Source organism: Triturus cristatus, chromosome 3_1 (genome assembly GCF_964204655.1).
Source record: "Triturus cristatus chromosome 3_1, aTriCri1.1, whole genome shotgun sequence".
NCBI classification, from domain to species: domain Eukaryota; kingdom Metazoa; phylum Chordata; class Amphibia; order Caudata; family Salamandridae; genus Triturus; species Triturus cristatus.
In genome coordinates, this window is record NC_140583.1 from 248,464,028 (window position 1) to 248,488,598 (window position 24,571).

General features: G+C 48.4%; 1 protein-coding gene across 6 annotated transcripts in view; it reads left to right on the forward strand.

Annotated features, from left to right (window-relative positions):
* The window catches only part of CSK (C-terminal Src kinase), a 528,738-nt gene that overhangs the window by 264,355 nt on the left and 239,812 nt on the right, over nt 1–24,571 (forward strand). For all 6 annotated transcript variants that reach the window (XM_085643801.1, XM_085643797.1, XM_085643802.1 and 3 more), the window contains one exon: nt 18,859–19,078. In XM_085643801.1, coding sequence (XP_085499927.1) covers nt 18,859–19,078 — 220 coding nt within the window. The remainder of the gene's footprint in view (nt 1–18,858; nt 19,079–24,571) is intronic.

The window sequence follows — 24,571 nt, forward strand, 5'->3', positions numbered from 1 at the left end:
TCATTATTGATCATAGAGTTGTGTTCTATAACAAAGACCTGGAAAGACTATAAATAATGTCACTTTAGTATCCAACCAGCACCACAGAAGAAGACTCAAACTTCAGCCTCTGAAATTTCAGCACTCTGCACACCCTTCTCCTCTCAAGAGTCCACCGTAACTGATTGTCTACCTGAACTCTTATGAAAGGGAGTCCATAAAGTGCTGCACTCTGGCTTCTGGAAATTGGATTTGCTAATTTTCATTGCTTTCATTTCTACTGGTGCATTCTGTTCAGAGTCTGTTGTCTGGAGAGTTTGGTCCAAAGGTAATTATTTTCTTTCTACTTCAATGGGAAATCCCTAAACGAAAGCCCTTTTCACATACTTTACTCTGGTGGGCAAAATGAGGCCTTATTTGGGAGAGCCACTAAAGGAAATAATGTACTGCTCTCTCCTTCTCACACGTATCATGATTGCATGAAGTAGAGGAACTTCTCAGCAAATACCTTAAATATAGAGAGAGTACTTTTAAAGTAGCTTCAGATAAAAACTGAGATGGTGAACTGTGGTCATTGAATAAATCTCATAATTCTGTGGAAAACTTCAGAAATGTTGTTTGGAGTAAGGGAACTGCCTTCTGGATCTGTTGAACCCAGTGTAAGACTGCAAAATGACTGACAGAATTCCATACAGGCCAGTTAAGCTTCTCTTTTAAGAGCATGCAAAAACGAAATCTCAGCCATATACATAGTTGAGTATTCCTTTTGTTGTCTGTTTCTCTGCAGGCTGTGATTTCTTTACTGTAAACTACTTTACTTCTGTGGACACCAGCTTTGTCAAAAAAAACCCTTGTCTACAACAACTCATTTCTTTTGACTATGCAGACCACGCTATATCAGTCTTCAACTGTGGCACTGTCATCAATTATGTTTCCACTGCATTTGAAGCCATATATTAATTGTCTACGAAACCATTAAAAAATAACTTCTCCAATGATCCCTCTGAAGAAAGGCGTTTCAATTACTTCAGTTTCATATAAGGTTATTCCAAGCCAGGTACCACACCTTCCAAAATAGTAGAGTAGGGGTCTCCAACCTTTTCTCTAGTGAGAGCTACTTCTGATCAGTGAAAACCATTGTGAAAGCCAAGCCACCCGTGGAGTATTACCAAACACCCTCACTCCCAGTTTAATCAAATCTAAGCCTAATGTTCATAGAGCCAAAGACTAGGGTTCGAACAAAATACGCAGGGGCAGTATGATGGGGCTGCCTTGTGTCAGTGAGAGCGTGGTCTTTAGAGGATTTATGAACATGTGTGCATATGAGTGTGATACATGTGTATGGGTGAATGAGAGTCTGTGTTGTATGTACTTGTGGCACAGGACATACCTTTCGCCATATATGGCACTGTTACATGTATAACAAACACACAACCATTTTTTTTTTTAAATGGGCGAAATGAAAGTACAGAAAATGTTCTGCAAACAGTGTTCATAATATGGAACATTTTTCTGCACTTTGAATTTCTTCAAAAATGGCAGTATTTTTTAGTTATAAATATGACTGTGTCTACCAGCCACTGGTAGCAAAATGCTTGTTATGTGTAAATGTGACACTTGAAATGGGTGAAAATTAAACTGAAGAGTTATATGGATTCCATAAAAACTCATAATTTACAAGTCCTCCCATTTCAAAGTGTCACATGTACAAACATGCTTCTTGTATTCCATGACCTGTAGACACAGTGCCATATTCTTAGCAGAAAGGTACATCCAATAGGTTAAGTTGGAGGAATTTAGAGTGAAGAAACATGAAGAAACATACTTGATAAAATAAGACTTAATAGGTCTAATTGAAAGTGGAGAAAAACATTGACTCAGTGCTTCATAGAAATATTTGTATCCACTTTAAATTGTCTTCTATCTGAAAAAAATGAGTGTTTTTCAGTTAATAAATATGGCACAGTCTCTGCTGGCCAGTGGGAGCAAAAGGCCTGCTGTTTGTAAATGTAAGATAAAACTGAAATGAAGAGTTAACTTAATCATTTGGTTAACTCTTCGTTTTAATTTTGTCCTATTTAAAACCATTCACAAACATGTTGTTATCATGCTCCAATATTTAGTTGACAAGGACTTTTATTTAAGATTTAAATAACTCCTTACTTCAGTTGTTCACCTCTGTGCCCTTGGTCATAAATCTGGCTCCAGCACTGCTCATCAGTCCCTGCTAACTGCAGCCTGAAGATAAAAATGTAAAATAAACACAGCCTTCCTTTTACTTCAAAAGGAAAATGTGGCAGTTTTTTTTTTTTTTTTAAAAAGCTTAATGCTGCGAGCTACTCTGAAGGTGTCTGTAAACTACTGGTAGCTCACGATCATCTGGTTGGAGACACCTGTACTAGAGACAAAGGATGACTCTTGTGAATGCGGTCCTTTTGGTGCTGCTATTAGTCCATTTGTACGACTATTGTTCCAGTAAATAAGCCTTTGCACAAGTATGTGAAATGTTTGTATGCGTGTAGATACTGTATAAATACTGCAATGTGATATTGTTACTTTTAGACACTGCTTACTAGGATTCAAGCATGTGACTCTATAACAGAAATAAGTTACCGGTAACTGCAGTTCGCCAGAGGTCATATGTTCAGTAGATTGCATGAGACTTACCCTCTTTACTTCCGTTTACCCTTTTGGTGTTCCTTGGGAGTGTGTGGTGTTCAGAATGCTTTCATTTCAATGGCTGAAGTTTAGGACTTACTCTATGATGTTTGGCTATTGAAATTACATTGTTTATGGAATACGGCCATTTGAAGGTTACCGTGGGTCTCCATCTTGACGACGATGAAGAATTGACTCGTAATAAAATGTGTTTTATCGATTTTGCCTAGCTCTCATTTCCGCCAGTGTATATTGCTATTTTCCCCATACCCTTTCTAGAAGGGCTAGATTTAAGCTTTTGAATGTGGCCTTCAGATCCTGAAACGAACCGACACAAAGTCAAAATCGCAATTGATGTTTCTTAAGCATATTCCGAAATGTATCGCTGCAGTTCCAATATTCTCATTGTAGCCATCTTATTCTGTTCAGCCATTTTGATGTCTTAGCCCAAGATAGGTTTGACCTTTCAGACGTTACCTCCTATCTTGTAGTGTCCCTCACTAATTCGGTGCAGCAAGTCTGACTTTACGATTGGCCTCATTGAACGTCCACTACTGCCATAGCGGCTGGATACATTTTTAGACTGTGACTGAAGGCACATATGTGAATCTTCTGCTCATAAGCAGGACATGTCTTTTAGATTCTATGACAGGACACTTGTGCAGGAATGTGTATACAGCCAGGAATTTAGAGAAGGGATTCATGTGAGACAGGATGTGAGCAAGTAGGTATTCAGAAGTAGAAAAGGGCATGCAAGAAGGTGTGTACAGATAGTTGTGAACTATAGGTGAAGGACACGGAGTAGTCGAGCTTGAGGTAAAGGAGCATTTATATCCTAGGTGGTGTGGCTGGTTTTATTATAGCCCCTATTGTATGCAGCTAACCATCGCCTTGAGCTCTTTTACAAAGCGGTTATATATATTTACTTGCGCAAGTATGTTGTGTTCTTGCATGTGGTGGCCTTATTTTTCTAAGCTTTACGTCCACATAAAGTAGAAATAGAGGCATCAGTTTTTAATATGACATAAAATTGGAACATTTGTAAAATAAATATGGAAGCAGCTTCACTATAGTTGAAGCACAATTTTTTGTGGAATTTGAGAGTGCAGGAGTCTCTATGACAAGACTGCTGCTTTCGGAGGCGGGGCATGCCTGATATCAAGATGGCGGCCAACTGAGCGAGCTCTGACAACAGTCTAAACAATCCTGAAGGAATCCGCCACATGCAGAGGTTTCACTGCCTCAAATATAGCGCATGTTGTCGCGCTAACAACAAGCTTCACAACTAGGTCCCGTTTCAGCGTGGCAGACCAAGTTTAAGGTCGGATCGGTGTTGCGGCCTAGCACGAGGCAGCGAGAGAACGTACGCAGCTGAGGCGCAGGACGCTTACGCCGACTGGAGAACGCCCCGGGGCTTGCACACCGATCTTCCCCCTGTAAGCTGTTAAGTGAGGACGCCGGATCCAACTGGAGCGGTAAGCCACTGGACCGGGATACCAGCCGGAGAGGGCGGACACGCTGTGCACTGGTAGGGACTCCAAAACCCAGCGAGAGGGGCGGTGCCCCACACCGGCGATGAAGGTACCAGAAAGCTGCTACAGCTGCCACGAGGATCGTGGCCTGCTGCGGGGGGTGCGTGACTGCCCGGGCAGGCGGTAAGCGGAGCGGCGAGACACTGTGCTGTGCTGGCCTAGCGGGTAAAGTACCGCGCATGAACTCACTGAGCACAGCCCTGGGGAACAGCAGGACTAAGGCTGAGAGGTATAAGGCAGCATCGGTCAGCAGCGAGACAGGGTAGACAGCTAGGGCATACGTTGCCCACAGATTACGAGCTAAAAAGCAGCAGACAGGCCTCAAAGCCCATAGAATTTTGACCTGGGGCACAGGCTGAGCTTCCCTGCTGCGATCAGAGCCTGGTTGAAGCATATTCAGTGGGCATACTTGGCATTTAAGCAGTAGTATACCTGTAAAGAGCAGAAAAGCCGCTGCACGGATTGGTGCGAACAGACAGCCAGAACCACACACTTTAAGGCCTGAGCGGCCAGCAGGCGCCCGCAGCGTGCTACACTGAATTAATGCTTGCCAATCTACTTGCATGGCGTGTAGTGCCAGCTGAAAAATTGGTGGCAAGCCAGGGACAGCCCCACAAAAGCAAAGACCCAACGGGGACAGTAATATCCACTATGGGGAAAACTGATAAGCTGCAATCCAAATTGCAGTTTGAACAGCGCAAATCCACAAGAAGTAGGGAAGAAGATACAGAAGTGACCCTACCGATGCAAGACACTGAACTTAATGAAATTGGGGGTGATCTGTGCCAAATACTAACTGGCATGCAAAAGAGCCTCACCACGATAGACGGCATAATAGACTCATTGTCATATCGAATGGACCGTATGACGGAGCGCATAGATAAGCACGCAGAACACCTGGACATGGCAGAGCGCAGAATCTCTGAAGCTGAAGACACCCAAACTAAAACAAATTAAACTCCGAAACAAATGGAAAAGCTCCTACTGACTATCCGGGATAAATCAGAAGATTTGAAGGCGCGATCACAGGACTACCAGAAAGTACGACCACAGGCAACATGGAACCGTTCACTGACCAGCTGCTGGTGTCACTGCTTGGACGTGACACCTTTTCCACAGTCTTCATAGTAGAAAGAGGCCATCGCTGATTGGCCCCCAGGCCTCCCCCAGGAGCGGCCCCTGTCCTGGGATAGCAAGGTTGCTAAACTACAGGGATAGAGACGCTGCAGTACGTCGGGCGAGCGAACTGCGTGTACTTCAATATGAGGGCTCGACACGATCAGTGTTTCTGGATTTCAGCCCCATGGTACAGGATGCGAGGAGACAGTTTGCCCCTGTAAAACGCAAACTGCGACAACTCAACATGGACTATGATGTTATACCCTGCGAGACTAAAAGTTACAATCTTTTGGCAAACCCAAAATCTACACAGGCCCTAAGGAGTTGCAGAGAGCTCTTCACTAACACACACTAGAAAAGGAGCGAGCAAGTGCCCCACAGTCTCGAACAGGGAAGAGGCAGCAACTAGCAGCGACCTGGATAAACCAGATTAACTTCACAAGCACAAATCCCCAGCGCAGAACACTGAGTATCCACCCAATGTGTGTAATTGCACCACGATAACTGAATCATACACTAAAAGAAAGAGGTATAAGGCAAAAGTGACTGCACCTATCATTCAGTGGGGTCGAAGTCAGTGTTACTTTTTTGGGTGCCAAGGATCTGAGGTTCAATACCTCTAAACACACTAGGATCTAAGATCCTATAAATCATAAACAAAACACTGCGATCCAGCACACCACATAATCGTTCTAAGATACAATATTGCACGACGAAATATGTCATTCCATTCAGGAGGTCTGGTTTCAACTTTTCTTTATTTAAATTCTTCTTTAAAATCAGCGTAGCCAACGCGTTTCGTCCCTAAGGACTTCTTCAGGGCAGAGTTGAAAATATAAAGGAGCTTATTCTTGTGCTTCTTCAGAACTAAGTTCTATGGCCAGTGCTCCCCTTTATCAACCAAACTTGTATGCAGCCAAATTGTTTCTGCAGATTGGTATGCTCTCGGTGTAGTTTTACCCTGTCGCATGGACCGCACGATGGAGGGACCTTTCTCCTGAATACAAATAGAACAATTCTTAGACCCTGACAGGGTAAAACTAAAACTACACCGAGAGCATCATACCAATCTGCGAAAACAATTTGGCTGCCTTCTCGGCATCCACAGTCCACACTAATATGGAATATCCTATAGAATGGACCACTGAGCCAGTTAGGTACTTGGGTATTCAGATACACACTGACCCAGAGGTAGTTATAAGGGAAAACTATGGGCGAGCAATGCAACGTCTCACAGAGGCAATCGACAAAGGGATCAGACTTCCCCCTAGGCCGCATTGCAATCATGAAAATGATAGTGCTTCCCAGGTTTCTCTTTTTGTTTGCAAATATCCCAATTCAGCTTTCTAAATCCTTCTTTTGCACTTCGAATTCTCGGATTGGTCCGCCTTGCTTGGGCAGGTAAGCAACACTGAGGGAAATGGGAAACATTGACAAAACCCTACACAGAGGGAGGGCTAAATGCGCCGGATCTAGAGACATACTACAGGGTAGTGCAGCTACTACATACATATTATTGGATACAGGGACCTTCCACTCGCCCTCAACTGTACGTTGAAAAAGCTGAAGCAGATCCCGCCTCGCTACCCATGTACTTAATGCACAAATCGCAACGCAGATTCCACATAATAGATCCAGTAGGATGTGCTAAGTCTCAACTGAGACAGGTAGCAGATAAACAGCATTTATCTGTACTCTACTACCCAGAACTCCCCATGGAGTGGTGTGCTTGGCTTCCACTAAGCAAGGATAAAGCAGTCCTCAAGACACTTGGCACCCTGCACATTGAACAAATGGCAGATTTTTTCCAAGGGTGGGTATTGGAAACGTGGGAACAAGCACAAGCTCATATACCACAATTAACTATGCTGGATAAATATCAATACCACTGGTTGAGACAGGAAATGCGTGCCATATTGGGAGAGGATATGGTGGAGCCGCAAGAAATACTCACAGACACATCTGATCAGGGCTGGTTCACCGCAACAGGGGATAACTATCTTAAATGCACTCTCTAGACCACGCCAGAAACTTGCACTAAACAAAATACAGCAAGAATGGTCAGATGAGTTAGGCACAGAGATTACGACGCACAATGGTCATACTGTTATGCACGCACCAAGACCATATCAGAAAACGGCACACCGACTAATTCACTTAAAATATTTGCATAGAACATATTAAACCCCCGCCAGGATGCACAGTTATGGCATGAGAGAAGATGGTGGATTTCCACGCTGTGGGGGAAGGCAACACTGGTTTTATGCATCTGGCGTGGAAATGTCCAGGGGTGAGAGAATTCTGGGGAGAGGTATTTGTGGCACTGAGTGACATGCTGAGGGAGCAGCTGCCTGAATCCCCAATGATTGCTCTCCTCGGATATGGCAAAGATATCGAAAAATCAGGTCGGAGGCTAGCGGCAATTGGCATTCTCTTGACAAAACGGAAAATCACCATACGCTGGATGCAGGGCCCAGTACCTACCCTACAAGATTGGCACACAGACTTAGCATACTACTCCCCACAAACCGATTACTCCCAGTATGATGCAGCCCTAAAAATATATATGGGGCCCATAACAACAGTACCTAATACGGAAAGATGCAGATAAACAGCAGAATACAACACTAGAGGCCAAGGGCATAGGGTAAACTGCACCTCGGAACAATATGATAAAATACGTATACAGACACTATAATGTGGGACAAAGAAGGTCTGCCATGACAATGAAGGGAAGGTCTATGCATACAAATGAAAGGGAGGGGGAGACATAATAGTAGTCCTATCCAGGTTTGGACCAGAAGGTATATTTTTTGACATGTCACACCTGTATAAACGCCTTGTAAGTAACAGTATTTCTATCCGTTGGTGAACCCAACTCATGTATAATAGCTAACTGCACGAAATGTCTACTTAATTACTGTATGTCATATTTTTGAAAAAGATAGTTAATTTTATTTTTTTTAAAAAGCTGCTCTCTGTTCACTTCCTGTTCTAGTTAATCATAGGCTCTGTAGACTCCAGCACTACAGCCGTGGAGTAGCTATTTTTCATATTAATGAATTACAAAACTGATGTCTGAAAGCAGGGATTTGCATTCTTCATGATAGGCAGTCATCTGGTAATCGTATGTCTCCGGCACTGAAGGGACCTAGGATTTGCTTCATAGGGTGATTTCATGTCTCCAGCTAGTTAGCTTGTTGCTATGGGATTTTTTTATTTAACTGTTTCGTGTGTTCTGGGAATTGTAATCGTGCTAGCCATTAGCCTCAGTTGATCCAAGTAAATTAGCACACCTGAAAGACGTGACTTGGAAAGGAGCATCTCATGCCTGGAGCATAGCATCCTTGATAGTCATCTGGTAATCGTGTGTCTCAGATTCTGATGGGACCTAGGATTTGCACTATAGGATTTAAGGAAACACACATTCCAAGAGTATGAGTGGTATAGGATAGTGTAGTAGTATGGCTCGTTTGATCCCAAAGAAGGATGAATATAGGAGCAGTCGTGGATGGCGAGTGTAGCACAGAGCATAATGCTGGTGCCAGGGAAAGAAGGCACTGCCTTGCACAAATGTGAATGTCCTTCCATAAACGAAGGTTGGGTGAGACAAGCTAGCGGCTAGGAAGGCAAACAAAGGAGTTCATAATTTGAAGGTTCGGATTGCAAAAGAATTCTGATCATTTTCCTTTCATATTTTCCGGAGTAACAGTGCAGCATTGGTTATCTCCTCCCTCTATGGTTTGTCAAAGGTGGTACCCAACCCCAAAATCCTTACCTATAAAGGTAATCTGTGACATTTCATGTTGCAAAATACCTATTTGTAGATTTTCAAAGGCTGCCTTTCCCTAGTCGATCCTGGTTGGCGATTCCCATGCAGGGATCGGCGCCACTAGGAATGGTGATTTCATACATCTTTTTATACATCATTTTATACATCTCTGCTTTTTATTGATGCGGTTTTTAGAAGAGAAACAATACACTTTCTTGTGCAGCACGATGCCTCTGCCACCTGTGATGCCGGTGTCGACCCCGGCCTCCCCTTCGACTTGGACACGGAGCCGGAGGGTACTTTTGTACAGCTGTTCTTCCCTGGCGTTCCTTACTGCCCTGTGTGGCGGCCAGAGGAGGGTGAGGAGGACTGGGAGGGGTCTGTTGACCATCTGGCAGACCAGCTTGAAGAGCCGGACTGGAGAGACTAGATGTGTGATACCAGTGGTTTGGATACTTCCCCAGACCTTGGTATGCTTTCTCCTCCACCGTGGCTACGGAGGAGGGAGCTTCCTATGCTGTGGTGTTTCGTAGGGCGGCTTAGGCCATGGGCCTTGAGCTTCCTATGGTGTTGGACACCTATGGTGTTGGACAGGACTAACCTCCTGAATGAGGTGCTTCAGCCGGTAGCAGCCTCTTCGGAGCCCTTCCTGCCTTTCAATGAGGCCCTCACTGACGTCCTTTTGGGCTCCTGGTCCAACGCCAGTACAGGGGCTCTTGTGGATAGGATGATCGCCTGACACCTCCGCACAGCACCGGGCGACCCACTTTTCCTCTCCCAACACCCTACCCCCGAGAGCTTGGTGGTCCAAGCCTCATCTTCGAAAGGAAGCGCTTTCCTGACAGCTCCTCAAGATAGGGAATCCAAGAAACTGGGCACTCTTGGGAAGAAGATGTTTTCTTCCGCCAGCTTAGGACTGCGGTCCATGAACACCGCATGTCTCTTGGGCTGTTGCGCAACCGTGTCCCACACTGAATGTGTGTAAGTGCTGCCACAGTGCCCTGAGGAGGCCCAGTCCGCGCTTGCCTGCGTTGTTGCTGAAGGTTAAGACACAGCAAAGTTCACCATCTGGTGTGGACTGGATACTGCCGACTCGCTGGGTAGGATGATTTCCACGTCAGTAGCCCTCAGACGCTATGCCTGGCTGAGAACCTCTGACGTCTCTGGGGATGTCCAATCTACCCTTTTGGACATGCCCTTTGATGGCTGTCGCCTGTTTGGCATCAAGGCAGACAACGCGCTCGAGCACTTCAAGGACTCTAGAGCTACGGCCAGGTTGGGCTTTGCAGCTATTTCACCCCATGCAGTCTGCTTTTTGCCCCTTTCGTGGCCATGGAAGGAGGGCCCCACCACCTTCCACCCAGGGCCACACAAGCCACCCAGCCACTGCGTGGCCAGGGACGTGGGACCCGGCATCGTGGGTCCGGGGCCAGAGGGCAGGCCAGTCCACCAATGCCCCCCCTGCATCTGCCTCCAAACCTTCCTAGACCGACCTTTCAAGGCCTCCAGTTGCCAGTGGGTGGCAGGATTCACCATCACCTCCCCCAATGTCACAACATCATGTCGGACAGGTGGGTTTTGCTGATAGTCCGAAGGGGCTACTCCCTCCCCTTCGAGACTACCCCTCTCTCCATGCCAGCAACACTCCATTGCATGTTGGAGGATGACTTGGCCCTATTCCGTCAGGAAGCTACAGCTCTCTTGGTCAAGGGAGCTTGTGTGCCAGAAGTAGGTCGTGTTTATTATTCCCACTACTTCCTGGAACCCAAGAAGCACAAAGACCTGCATAGTATCTTGGATCTCAGGGACATCAACCGCATTCTCTGGAATGAGAAGTTCAAAATGTTGATATTACCTCAGGTCCTGTCTGTCCTTGGCCCTGGAGACTGGATGGTAGCGTTGTCCTGCCAGCCCACAGGCTTTACCTACGGTAGGCCATGACCATTTTAAGTTTACTGTGCTTCCCTTTGTCCTAACCAGCACCCCTCGGGTGTTCACGAAAGTGATGGCGGTGGCCGCAGCTCATCTGCGCAGATCAGAGGTTCTAGTCTTCCCTCATCTCGACGACTGGCTGTGAAAGGCGAGTTCGCCCCAGGCTGTCATCTCCCACCTTCAAACTACGGCGGACCTCCTGCACTCGCTGGGGTTCACTATCAATGTGCCGAAGTCACACCTGATTCCCTCTCTGGTGCTCTTTTTCATCCGAGTAGTTCTGGATAACGCCCAGTTTTGGGCTTATCCTCCCGAGCAGCGAGTCCTAGATATTCAGGCTATGATAACGATGCTTCAGCCTCTCTCCTGGATTTTGGCTGGTGGGCCTCATGGCCTTCTGCATCCTGCTGGTGGATGATGCCAGGTGGCATATGCAGGCTCTGCAGTGGGACCTGAAGTTCCAGTGGGCGCAGCATCAGGTGAATCTTTCCGATTGCGTCCAGATCTCAGAGTGCACTGCACACCAATAGCAGTGGTGGCTAATGGACCAGGATCGGGTCAACAGCAGATCCCTTTCTCTTCCCCAACCAGAGTTGACAGTGGTGACAGATACGTCACTCCTGGGATGGGGCTGCCACATGGGAAAGGCAGAGATCGGAAGCCTCTGGTCTCCAGCTGTGTCCAGGCTCCACATCAACCTTCTGAAGCTCTGGTCGATTCGTCTGCCACTGAAGGCATTCCTTGCTTCTGTCAAAGGAAGTGTAGTGCAGGTGTTAATGGACAACACCACCTCCATGTGATACCACAACAAACTGGGTGGGGCCGTCGACTATGTCAAGATGTTCTTCGCCTTTTGGACGTGGCTGCAACATCAGGGCATGTCCCTGGTAGTTCAAAACCTGGCAGGTTCTCTGAACGCCAGGGTGGGGAAACTCAGCTGCCTGTGCATGATGGATCACAAGTGGCGTCTTCATTCAGAGGTGGCGCACGGTCTCTTTCAGCAGTGGGAAGAGCCTTGGTTAGATCTGTTCGCCACCGAAGAGAACTCGCGATGCCAGCCGTTCTGCGTGCTGGAATTTCCATGGCGGCGCACTCTCTGCGACGCTTTTTGTAGTGAGTGTAATTGCGGTCTTCCATACACGTTTCCGCCTATACCTCTTCTGCCCAGAGTGCGGAAGAAGATCAAGCGTGACCAGAACCAAGTCATTCGTGTGGCTGCGGATTGGGCACAAAGAGTTTTGTATCCCGAGCTCTTGAACATGGCCGTTGATCCTCCCATCGGATTGGCTCTTCGGGAGAATCTTCTGTCGCAGCAGCAGGGGATGGTCCTCCACTAGACCTGTCCAGCCTCCACCTCCTTGCGTGGAGATTGAGCAGCGACAGTTGACAGCTTTCGACCTTCCTCCCGAAGTCTGTAATGTCATCTTGGCAGCCAAGCGTCCCTCTACTAAAACAGTATACGCCTGTAGATGAAACAAATTTGTTGTATGTGCATAGCAAAGGCTGTTGATTCCCTTTCTGCCCCTCTTTCTGAGGTTCTCCTCTTCCTTCTTTCTTTAGCCCAGCAGGGCTCTGCTCTGGGCACTCTTAAAGGCTATCTTTCGGCCATTACTGCCTTTCTTCGCCTTCCTGATCAGCCTTCTCTTTTCAAGTTCCCTATTGTAAATAGGTTTCTTAAGGGCATTACTCACCTCTTTCCTCCTATGCCTTTCGTAATGCCCCACTGGGACTAGAATCTGGTCTTGACTTACGTTATGTGCGCTCTCTTCGAGCCACTACATAATTGTCCTCTCAGACTCTTGACTTTAAAAACTGCTTTTCTGGTTGCCATCACCACTGCTTGCAGGGTGAGTGAGATGTAGGCTCTATCTTCGAAACCTCCTTTCTTTGCTGTCCATCCGGACAAGGTTGTCCTTCGAACTAGGCCTTCTTTTCTACCCAAATTGGTTACCACTTTCCACATAAGACAGACCATCACTCTGCCCACCTTCTTCCCACCCCCGCATCCTTCCAAGGAGGAGGAAAGACTCCACTGTCTGGATCCAAACTGTGCGTTATCATTTTATCTGAATCGTACAAAACAATTCCAGGTGGACAATCAACACTTTGTTGGCAATGTGGGCGCCAAGAAAGGTCGGGCTGTGAGGATACGGACCATCTCTCGATGGGTCGTCCTTTGCACTAAGATTGGTTGTTCTGGCAGGACTGTGCGCGCATTCCAACAGGGCGACGGCAGCCACTATCGCTTTGGGACTTGAAGCCTCTCTCAGTGACATCTGCCAGGCAGCCACGTGGACATCACGGCACACGTTCACTAAACATTACTGCCTAGGTAGTCCAGTCCGGAGAGTTGGCTTCTTTGGCTGTTCAGTTCTCCAGGACTTTCTGGGGTGAAATTAGTTTGCAGACCCACCTCCGGGGTTGGTATTGCTGGGGTATCTATACTAAGGTAAGGAATCTATAACTAATAGTCTCATTCAGATGAACAAATTACTTACCTTCGGTAACGATATATCTGTAAGAGACATATTTTAGTTATAGATTCCTTACCGCACCTCCCATCCTCCCCGTTCTGCGAGCTGAGTTGTAGAGTAAGGGACTCCCTTTCAGAGTTGTAGTTTTGTGCACCAGTGGTCAGTGTCTTGCTTGGCTCTGTACTTCTGGCGTGGAATGTCATGTAAAAGAACTGATATAATCGCGCAGGGGCCACATCTATGTAGATACCGCAACGTCATCCCGGCGATCACGACGCCGACTACTAACGGGGAGTAGACCGACGCTACCTACCGACATTCAGGGGTACTGGTGAGAAACAATTCTCCAGATCCAGTCTGACGCCTGGGGGTAATTCTAAGGGAAGGAATCTATAACAAATATGTCTCTTACAGATATATTGTTACCGAAGGTATGTAACTTGTTTGTCAGGCCACTTTCACATGACCTCTCCACCAAACATCATCCTTGTGTTCCAGCCTTCATGGTGTAACTAGATTTAAGACACTTACTTCCATATCCCCTTTTATTCTGTCTACCACTGTTACCTCCGCTTTGTAGTAAGTGGTCAACACTACTAGTTAGACGTTTTACCCTATGAGGTCATTACTGCTCCTCATAGTGTTCACAAAGTACCTAGCGGTGATGGTCGCGTATCTGTGCAAAAATTGCAATCCACGTCTTTCCACAGCTATACTATGGGCTAATCATGCACCGCTGCAAGCAACAATGCCTAGCATGTACTCAAAGCAGCTATGTCCTTAATCCACAAGTTAGGATTCACCATCAATCCCAAAAAGCCCCACTTCCAACTCCAATAAGATCCAACCCTTCCTATGATCCAGCCTAAGCTCTGTTGCCATGATAGCCCACCCCAAACAAGTGAGGGTGATTCATTCCAAATGCTGCTGCCTCGTTTTCAGACATGACATTCTCTTACTGTACGGATAAGGAAGCTGTTGGGAATGATGGTGTTATATATTGCCATATGTACGTGTGCCCACTTCAAGAGTACTTCACGAGGCAATGGTCTCAAGAGAAGGGCCATGGTGAGGATCTAGTTTTGGGAAAAGCCAAAACTATGGAGACTCATCCACTTGGCGCTAACCGCTTTACTCCCCAGGGGGCTAGGCATTCGGCTATTTGCAGAATAATAAATAATTCCTCCAATAGCAGAGCATTTGCTGTGGATGAACAACCGTTCTGCAGACCTACTAAGCATAATACCTCTGCAGTTCCAGAAATGGGTGTTAAACCCACAAGTCCTCTTAAACGTTGCTTACTTCAGTGGGGCCCTGTAACCTTTAGCCACCCCCCAGAAACACAAAATGCTGAATCATCTCTTACAAGTACCCACAGTCAATCAATCAATCAGTGACACTTATAAAGCGCGCTACATACCCGTAGGGTCTCAAGGCGCTGGGGGGGGGGGGGGGGGGTGCCGCTACTGCTCGAATAGCCAGGTCTTCAGCTTCTTCCTGAAGGAGAGGTGGTCTTGGGTCAGGCGCAGGTCGGGAGGGAGGGAGTTCCAGGTCTTGGCGGCCAGGTAGGAGAAGGACCTTCCTCCTGTAGTCGCTCTTCGGATGCGGGGGACGGCGGCGAGGGCGTGGTTGGCTGATCGGAGGTGGCGTGTGGGAGCGTAGAAGTTGACTCGGCTGTTGAGGTAGCTCGGGCCTTGGTCGTGTAGGGCTTTGTGTGCGTGGGTGAGGAGGCGGAAGGTGATTCTCTTGTTGACGGGGAGCCAGTGAAGGTCTCTCAGATGTCCGGAGATGTGGCTGGATCGTGGGATGTCGAGGATGAGTCTGGCTGAGGCGTTCTGGATCCGCTGGAGTCTCTTCTGGAGCTTGGCGGTGGTACCGGCGTAGAGGGCGTTACCGTAGTCCAGTCGGCTGGTGACGAGGGCCTGGGTGACGGTCTTCCTGGTCTCTGTGGGGATCCACCAGAAGATCTTCCGTAGTATGCGTAGGATGTTGAAGCACGCCGAGGAGACGTTGTTGACCTGCCTGGTCATGGAGAGGGAGGAGTCCAGGATGAAGCCCAGGTTACGTGCATGGTCTGTCGGTTTGGGTGCGGTGCCCAGGGCGGGAGGCCACCAGGAGTCGTCCCAGGCGGAGGGTGAAGAGCCCAGGATGAGGACCTCCGTCTTGTCCGAGTTCAGTTTCAGGCGGCTGGTCGTCATCCACTCGGCTACCTCTTTCATCCCTTCGTGCAGGTTGGCTCTGGCGGCGGCGGGGTCGTTGGTCAGGGAGAGGATCAGCTGGGTGTCGTCGGCGTAGGAGATTATGCTGAGGTTGTGTTTGCGTACGATGGCCGCGAGGGGGCTCATGTAGACGTTGAAGAGGGTGGGGCTCAGAGATGATCCTTGGGGGACGCCGCAGATGACTTCGGAGGCCTCTGACTTGTACGGTGGTAGGCGGACTCTCTGTGTTCTTCCGTCGAGGAAGGAGATGATCCATTCCAGCGCCTTGTCCTTGATTCCGATGTTGCTGAGGCGCCGTACTAGGGTGCGGTGGCAGACCGTGTCGAAAGCCGCGGAGAGGTCTAGGAGGATGAGGGCCGCTGTTTCTCCATTGTCCATCAGGGCTCGGATGTCATCGGTGGCGGCGATGAGGGCGGTCTCGGTGCTGTGTTTGGCTCGGAAGCCGGACTGTGAGGGGTCGAGGGATCCGTTCGTCTCGAGGAAGGCCGCCATCTGCTTGTTGACGGTCTTCTCGATGACTTTGGCTGGAAACGGGAGAAGCGAGATGGGGCGGTAATTCTTGAGGTCGGTGGGGTCCGCTGTTGGTTTCTTGAGTAGAGCGCTGAGTTCGGCGTGTTTCCAGCTCTCGGGGAAGGTGGCGGTGTCGAAGGATGTGTTGATGATGTCTCGCAGGTGGGGTGCGATGACAGCGTCGGCCTTGTTGAAGACGTGGTGAGGGCAGGGGTCGGTCGGTGATCCGGAGTGGATGGAGTTCATCGTGCGGATGGTGTCTTCGGTGCTGATCGGGGTCCAGGCGTGGAGGGTGGTGGTGGGTGGGGGTGGTTGGTCGGTCATGGTGTGCGTTGGTTGGTTGTTGAAGCTACTGTGTATGTCCGTGATCTTGTTGTGGAAGTATGAGGCGAGGGAGTTGCAGAGGTCTTGCGATGGGGTGTTGTCGTTGTTTCCTGCGCTGGGGATGGAAAGCTCTTTCACGATGTTGAAGAGTTCCTTGCCGTTGTGTGCGTTGTTGTCCAACCGGTCCTTGAATGCTGTTTTCTTGGCGGCGCGGATCAGCTGGTGGTGTTTCCGGGTAGCAAGTTTGTAGGAGGTTCTGTTGTCCGGTGTCGGTTCCCTTTTCCAGACTTTCTCGAGGGCTCGGCAGTTCTTCTTGGAGCTCTTGAGTTCGTCGGTGAACCATGGGGCCTTCTTGCTGCCGGGTCTGCTAGGCGGGGTCCTCAGCGGGGCGAGTTCGTCCGCGCAGTTGCTGATCCACTTGGTGAGGTGGTCGGCGGCCTGGCTGGGGTTCGCTGAGCTGGCAGGAGGGTGCTGGCTCAGGGAGGTGGCGAGCTGGTCTGCTGTGATCTTGTTCCAGCTTCTGCGGGCGGCCTGTTGCTGGTGATGGTGAGTCGTCGTTCTCTTAAAGGTGAAGTGGACGCAGCTGTGGTCCGTCCATTGAAGCTCTGTGGCGTGGCTGAAGTCGATGTCTGTGCTGGATGAGAAGACGGCGTCGAGTGTGTGTCCGGCGAGGTGGGTGGGGGTGGACACCAGTTGCTTGAGTCCCAGGTTGGCGAGGTTGTCGAGCAGGGTGCTGGTGTTGTGGTCGTTGTTGTTCTCCAGATGGAAGTTGAGGTCTCCCAGGAGGATGTAGTCAGCGGAGGGGAGGGCATGCGGGCTGACGAAGTCGGCGATGTCCTCGCTGAATTGCGTGCGTGGTCCAGGGGGTCGGTAGATCAGGGTGCCTCTGAGGGTGGTGTTCGGGTTGGTGTGGATCTGGAAGTGCAGGTGTTCGGCGCTGGTCAGGGTGTTGTCGATGCTGGTCGTGAGACGGATGGCGTTCCTGTGGATGATGGCGATGCCTCCTCCCATCTGGTTGGCGTTTCGGTCCCTCCGGACGATCTTGTAGCCCTCTGGGATAGCGATGGCGATGTCGGGAGCTGAAGAGGCGTTCATCCAGGTCTCCGTGAGGAAGGCAACGTCAGGGGCTGTGGCGTCTAGGAGGTTCCAGAGTTCGATGGCGTGTCTGTGGACGGAGCGGGTGTTGAGCAGGATGCACTTGAGGTGGGTGCTGCTGGTGTTCGACTTGGCGGGTGCTGGTGCGGGGCTGGTCTGGATGCAGGAGAACTTGCAGGCGTGGCAGCTGAAAGGTCCGTGGGTGTGTCGTGGTGTGGCTTGGTGGCAATCTTGGAGTCGGCCGGTGTTGAGAGCGATGAGGGTGGCGGCGGAGTACGTCAGGCGGGTAGGTCGGGTCTTCGTGGGCCAGGGGTCCTGGCGCTGGACGCGATCCGGTCGTGGACGGGCGCAGGCGGGCTTACCTTTGGCGCACCTTCGGCGCTCAATCGGCGCACCCGCTGCGCGTGGCCGCTGCGCGTTCGCACGGTCGCCATTTAAGGCGAAGTGCGCGGGTGGGCGGAGCAGCTGGGAGGCGGGAGCGGGGAGGGTTACAGAAGGCAAAAGGGGCGGGGACAAGCGGCGGTGGCGGGAGCGGGGAGGGTTACAGAAGGCAAAAAGGGGCGGGGACAAGCGGCGGTGGCGGGAAGGGAGGGCGGAGGGCGCCGAGGTAGGCGGACAGCAAGGAAGGAAGCAAACACGGGGAAAATGAAATAACAGCAGAACAGGCACAAATAACGATAAACAAGGGAAAAAAAAGAGAGTTAGACCAAGCAGGCACAAAATCACGTTAAAACAAGGGCAAAAACAACTGCAGCGGCGGCAGCCGGCAGACGAGGCAGAGGGCAGCGAGGCAGAGGGCAGGCAAGGGGCACACGCAGCAGCTGGTGGCCGTGCGGCAATACACTGTGGATGAACTGGCTTGGGAGATTTGCTTATGCTTTTTCTTTCTCTAAATTAAACAAATGTCTATGACCCCTTTTACTAGTAGTGCCAACCTGGGCCAGGCAACCTTGGTACATCATGCTACTGGAGATGTTGTTCAGCCTACATGAGAAACGTCTGCAGAGTCATGACCATCTCACTCAGCATCAGCTCAAACACCCAGACCCCAAACACATCGTAGCGATTTGGCACTTGAGGCCCTAGAGTTCAGATAGCGCAAGCTCCCAGAAGAATGTAAACTTGTTCTGCGTGAGACGAATAAGCCCACTATACACACTTGCTATGCAGATAAGCGGAGAAGGTTTGTCCACTACTGCATCACTAAACTCATAGACCTTCTATCCTTGTGCTTTTCCATGCAGATGGTTCCATGGTAAGATCACCAGAGAACAGGCTGAACGACTGCTGCACCCACCAGAGACAGGACTATTCCTTGTGCGAGAGAGCACCAACTACCCCGGAGACTACACGCTGTGCGTGAGTTGCGAAGGGAAGGTGGAGCACTACCGCATCATTTACAAGGACAGCAAACTGAGCATCGATGAAGAAGCCTTCTTCGACAACCTCATGCAACTTGTAGAGGTTAGTTCTTGGTCATTTATTTATTTGTGAGTAGCTGTGACTAGCTGTCTAATCTGAATTGAAAACCTTCAGAAACTGTTCCTGATCATTTTGTTAGCTTTGTTAAAAGATCAACTAATCATGATTAGTCATAGAGCAATTTGTGGAGCTTGGTCAACGGCTCAACGTGCATTTTCTTCTTGATTGCTAGGCTGTTGGACTATTTATTCAAATACTTCTCTGTGGGAACACTGCAACAGGAAGTCAGTGATCTCTCAACTGCAGTCAACCCACATCAAAAGTCAACATTCATCTTCATAAATGCAGCACAACCCTACAAACCCTTTTCAAGCTTAATACACCTCTTAAACCACATTCATTCAATTCAGATCCTTCTGGACAGTAGAAAACCCATGAACTTTCAGAGAACAAGAGCAGTATGTAAAGGTAAGCAAAGAACCAGACTGACCAAAGTCTATGACCTTCCAGTTCCAAACACACCTCAGCCGGCAGACTTCTTAATGAAATCTCCTTTAAATAAACCAGCCATCAATGTAGCGACTGACCAGAGCTAAGGGTTTTTTTTTTCAGAGCAGTCTCATCCTGCATCATACTCCCTCTTCTACTAGACCATCAGCAAAGGCAGGTACTACTTTGTAATGTTCTCTCCAGGCTGCCGGCATTCTCCACTCTAGAATGTAGTTACATTAGAGTGGAGAATGTTGGCAGTTCAGAATACGGACAGTTTGTCGAGTCATTTGGGGAGGTGAAGGCTGTGGAGAGGACCCTGTCAGTCTGTGTGGCAACTCCTGTTACTTTATTAAATTTAATAAATCACCCTTACTTACCTTACCTCATCTGTGCTTCCTTTTGATGCCTGATCCGACCTCTACATTTTAGCTGGCGATGATAGGAGCTGTCCCCGAACCTGTGCATCTTCGGAGGATCCTGTGCTTTGTCACATCGGGTGTGGAGCCAAACCGGTAGCCAATCGACCAATGTGTGCCGGCAACCCTGCCATCATTTGGGCACCTTCCGGTCCAGGGAGGAGAGGGCCTGGCATTTTGGGCTGGACTGTTACCATGAGGAGTAGGTTCAAGACTGATTTGCATATGGCTGGGTCCAAACTTGTATGGCGTGGTGAGCAAAACAACGATGGATTAAACCCAGATCTGTGACTGGAGGTGAATGTTTGCGTTGTTCAGCATTCCATCCCTCATCTGTTCTTTTTTTTTTTTTATTTGGGCACCAGACCGTTCTTGTAGAGTCCTCACAACCTCCTGGTGCATCGCACACCTTTCCAAGCTCACCCTTCCTGTGCAAGGTTACGCACACTCGTGTTCCAGGTGCAAGCTGTCTTCAGATGCACTACAGTATGTCCTGCTTCGTGAAGCCACTTGGGTAGAGGCCCTGCAGGAAGCGCACTTCTTATTGTGCATCCACCTTTCAGGGCCAATCGGCACCTTTTCAACATACTGCTGCAGTTATTCTTCTTCTGAAGATTGCTGTACTTGTCAGGTACTGATTTTATTTAATTAAAGTCACTCACGGTTGACTATAGCAGTGACGCACACCACACGTACTCTAATCCGCATTAACTGTGACCTGCATACCTGCATTTAGGAGGCAGTCTCAGAGGGTCTCATCTAAGGTTTACATATTGCGGTGACGTGCACACCATATTTGACTTTTTCTGTTCAGATTTAGCACTTGTACAACAATTTTTTTCAAGCTACTCACAGCGTGTCAAGCCTAAAGGATAGATATTGCAGAGACATGCACACCTGTTGTGACACTTGCTTTTCAAATTGGTAATTTGTTCTGAACCTGTATCTTTGAATGACACTTCTACATTCTGTCTGACCAGTGTTACCATGGTTACCATATTAAAGGAAAAATCTGCTAGAGGCATCTAGCCGCAGATTCCTTACCTTCGAATTTCCCAGACATCAGACTGAATTCAGAAGATTTTCCTTCGGGCAATACCCCTGCGCACCAGTAGGTGATGCCAATCAGCTCCGCGTGACATTGTTCTCGTCGTTGTGATGTCCGCGTCCCCTGTAAAGGAATCGCCTCGGCGTCTGACATCAGTTCTTTTCTTTTCGCACTAGCCTCCGCTGGTCCTTGAAGAGAGCTACTGTCTCTTTTCTTGACCGGATTTTTACGATGTTTTGTCAACCACTTTTTTGGTGTGTACGTTTTTCCTCGTGTCAATGAAAACATCTGGGTTCAAACCATGCGGCACTTGTCACCATACCATGTCGGTGACGAACCCACATCTGGTTTTTCTCTGGTGCCTGGAGTGCAACCATGGCTCAGTTGTGCTCTGACTGCCAGGCTATGACTCTAAAAGCTTTGAGGAAACGGTCTCTAAAGATGCTTGTGGCACCATGCCGTTTTCCTTGGAGGTTTCGTTCAAGGTCCCAGTCAAGAGGAAGGTCTGGGCACTGCTCCGGGAGTCCTAAATCTTTGTCCTCCCACTCGATGTCGTCGAGTCGGTCAGGTAAGAAGCACAAAAAACATACAAAGTAGAAGCATGCTTCAACTTCTCCCTGTCCGTCGGCTGAAGCGACAGAGGGGTCATGGTGTTCTAGGCCTTGTTCCTCCTCTCCACCTTCCCGGGAGCCGGAGTGACCGCTGCCCAGCTCAAAGAATTTATTTTTATATTTGGGTAGCCTGACCTTACTGGCATGCCTTTGGACCTGGGAGGCTCAGAGGGGGCTACATCGGGTTCAGCTCCGGCACCAATGACTCCCCATGGATCTGGCGATGGATCCGGACCAACGCCGGTCATGCCATAAAGACTCACTGGCTATGGCCATGTCCTTGGGCCAGTGGCCACACGTCCCCCGTCTGCCCTTCGCCCCTTTTGTGGCTATAGAAGGAGGGTCAGACCCAAGCTGCCACAGCTTCCAAACCGTCTTAGTCCGGTCCTTCCAGATCATGGACAGACAGTTGGTGGCAGGATCAGCCATCCAGGCCTCGTAAAATCATAAAGATTTTACTAGACCTGCAGGTCTATTGACTTAAATAATCTACTCAACCTAATTATAACACACCTGACCCATAAACTGGTTTCAAATTATGTGATTGAGGGCAAATATTTTAATTCATTGAGCTGCCATTTTCATCATTAATACATATGAGAGCACCTTCAAACATGAGAGTTCAGCATGTTTGCTGTACAAAAAAGCGTTTGTTTGATTTAGGACTAAACTTTTGCTCCATATATAATGCAAACCTAGCCATATATTGGATACACATGCGCCCCTGACTTGCATTGTCATCCGGGTGGGGGCAGGAATGTTTCTCAAATCATGTTTATGAACTATCACTTTTTTAATAAACACATGACAAGAGCATGAAGGGGTAGCACACTATAATTTGAAATCGGCACATTTTCCATTGAAATGACCACAAAATGTCCTACTGGCATGGAGTTTTACTGATAAAACTATATAGTGTGCAAACAATGTTTGGAAATAGAGTTTCTGCAAATGTCATTTTCACATCACAAAGTAAAGTGTTTTTTGTTGTTGCTCCCATTAAACTCTTTGTTTGCATCACATTTCTTAATTTAATAAAAATGTGTGTTTGATGCATGTGAGCTGTAGATTACATGCTTTGCATAAGTCTGCCATCTAGTGTTGGGTCTGGATGTTTGCACTCTGTTTTGGTTTGAAGAAGTCTTTTCCAATAACAAGGTAGGTTACTCCTCTTTTCGGTGATTGTGCGCATGGGCATCGACTCCATTGTTAGATTGTTTTTTTCCGCCATCGGGTTTATAGGTGAATAAACACCATTCTCGGGTTCCCCTCGGTGCGCAATCCACTACTCTCAACGGTATTATTTCTCGATCGCGTATTCCTGCCTTCGCGGATCGAATCCATTTCTAAAACTTTGATCGGAAAGTCTCGTGCAATGCCCTTAGGCCTAGCCGCGTGGGCCGATTACACAGTAGATGGAACTAACTCCATTCCAATTCTGCCCCTGGTGCCACAAGTGCCCCCACACCGATCTACACGATGTGTGCAATTTGTGTTTATCACCCGAACACAATGAAGAAAACTGCGAAGCCTGTCGATCGTTCTGATCGAAGAAGACGCTCTGACCGTTGGGCTGGACGTCACGAAATCTCTCAGCAGCCACAGAGACTCCGCTCCAGATATCTACGGAGAAAATGTCGACCAAGAGATCTTCAAAGCACAGGGAGCCAAGGCGGAGGAGGAAGAACACATCTACGTGTCCGAGGAAGACTTCAACATCGAGGAAGTCATCACACCCAGTCAGCATGCTGTGAGTGAAGATATTCCTCTGCCCTAAAAGGTACCCTCTAAAAAGGCTCCGGGCCAAGGTCGGCACCGAGATAAAGTTTCAAATGCTCCGCCTTCGGGCCCGGCACCGGAACGCGTATCAAAGCCTTCCGGCTCGGGACTGAACCGACCTCCTTTGGGGACTGAACCCAAAACTTTGGCACCAAAAAAACAAACCAAGTGATCCCTCAAACACTTCTGCACTGAAACAAACTTCGGATCCGAAACCCTGACGCGATTTCGTCACCGAAATCCTTGGCTCCGAAATCATCGGCACCAAAATATTCCACACCGAAAATTCTGGCCCCAAGAGAAAAACCTGCTCCTCCACCATCTAAGGAGCCTTGTTTGGATGTTCCGCTTGTCAACACGGACTCCAAACAAAAGGAACTTGTTATTAACCCTAAAACAGGACACCTTTATGCAAAGTTGCCAGCAAAAAGAACACCAGAATTCGAGGACTCCTCATATCCCTCTAAAGAGAAAGTGTATGGGTACTAACACTTCGCCACTACCTCTTTCACCCTTTTCACCTTCTCCACCTATTGATCCTAATTTACTCATAACCCACACAAATTCCCCTCAGTGACAATCTCCAGATTATCAAGATGAGGGGATGGGGATCAAGATGGAGACACATAGGGATGTTTCACAAGACAATGCTTCAGACCCATGGGTCGACTATATCACTGATCCCAATAAAAACGATTCAGACCTATACCCATCTAAGCCTTCTCCTCCGGATGATAATGTGGGGTTCATTGAGTTGCTTAATAGAGCTGCACAGTACCATGGAGTACAGCTCCATAAGGAGCCTCTGGAGGAAGTTTTTTTATTTGAGACACTAAGTGCATCACAAAAGACTAGACAAAACTACTTATGCTCAAAAGTATGTTAAAACATAGAGATAAGGTATTCAACGATCCAGTGCGATCTAGAGTCCTCACACCCAGAGTTGACAAAAAATATAAAGCTGCACCTACAGGCCCAATTTACATCGGGGATTAGGTTCCATTAGATGCTTTTTTGGTATCAAATGCTCGTAAATGAGCTAATTCTCAAACAGGGGATGACCCGCCTCCTGATAAAGAATCTTAATTAATAGATGCCTCAGGCAAGAGAGTTGCAGCGCAAGCAGCCAATCATTGGCACATAGCTAATACACAAGCACTCATAGCAAGGTATGACAGAGCTCATTATC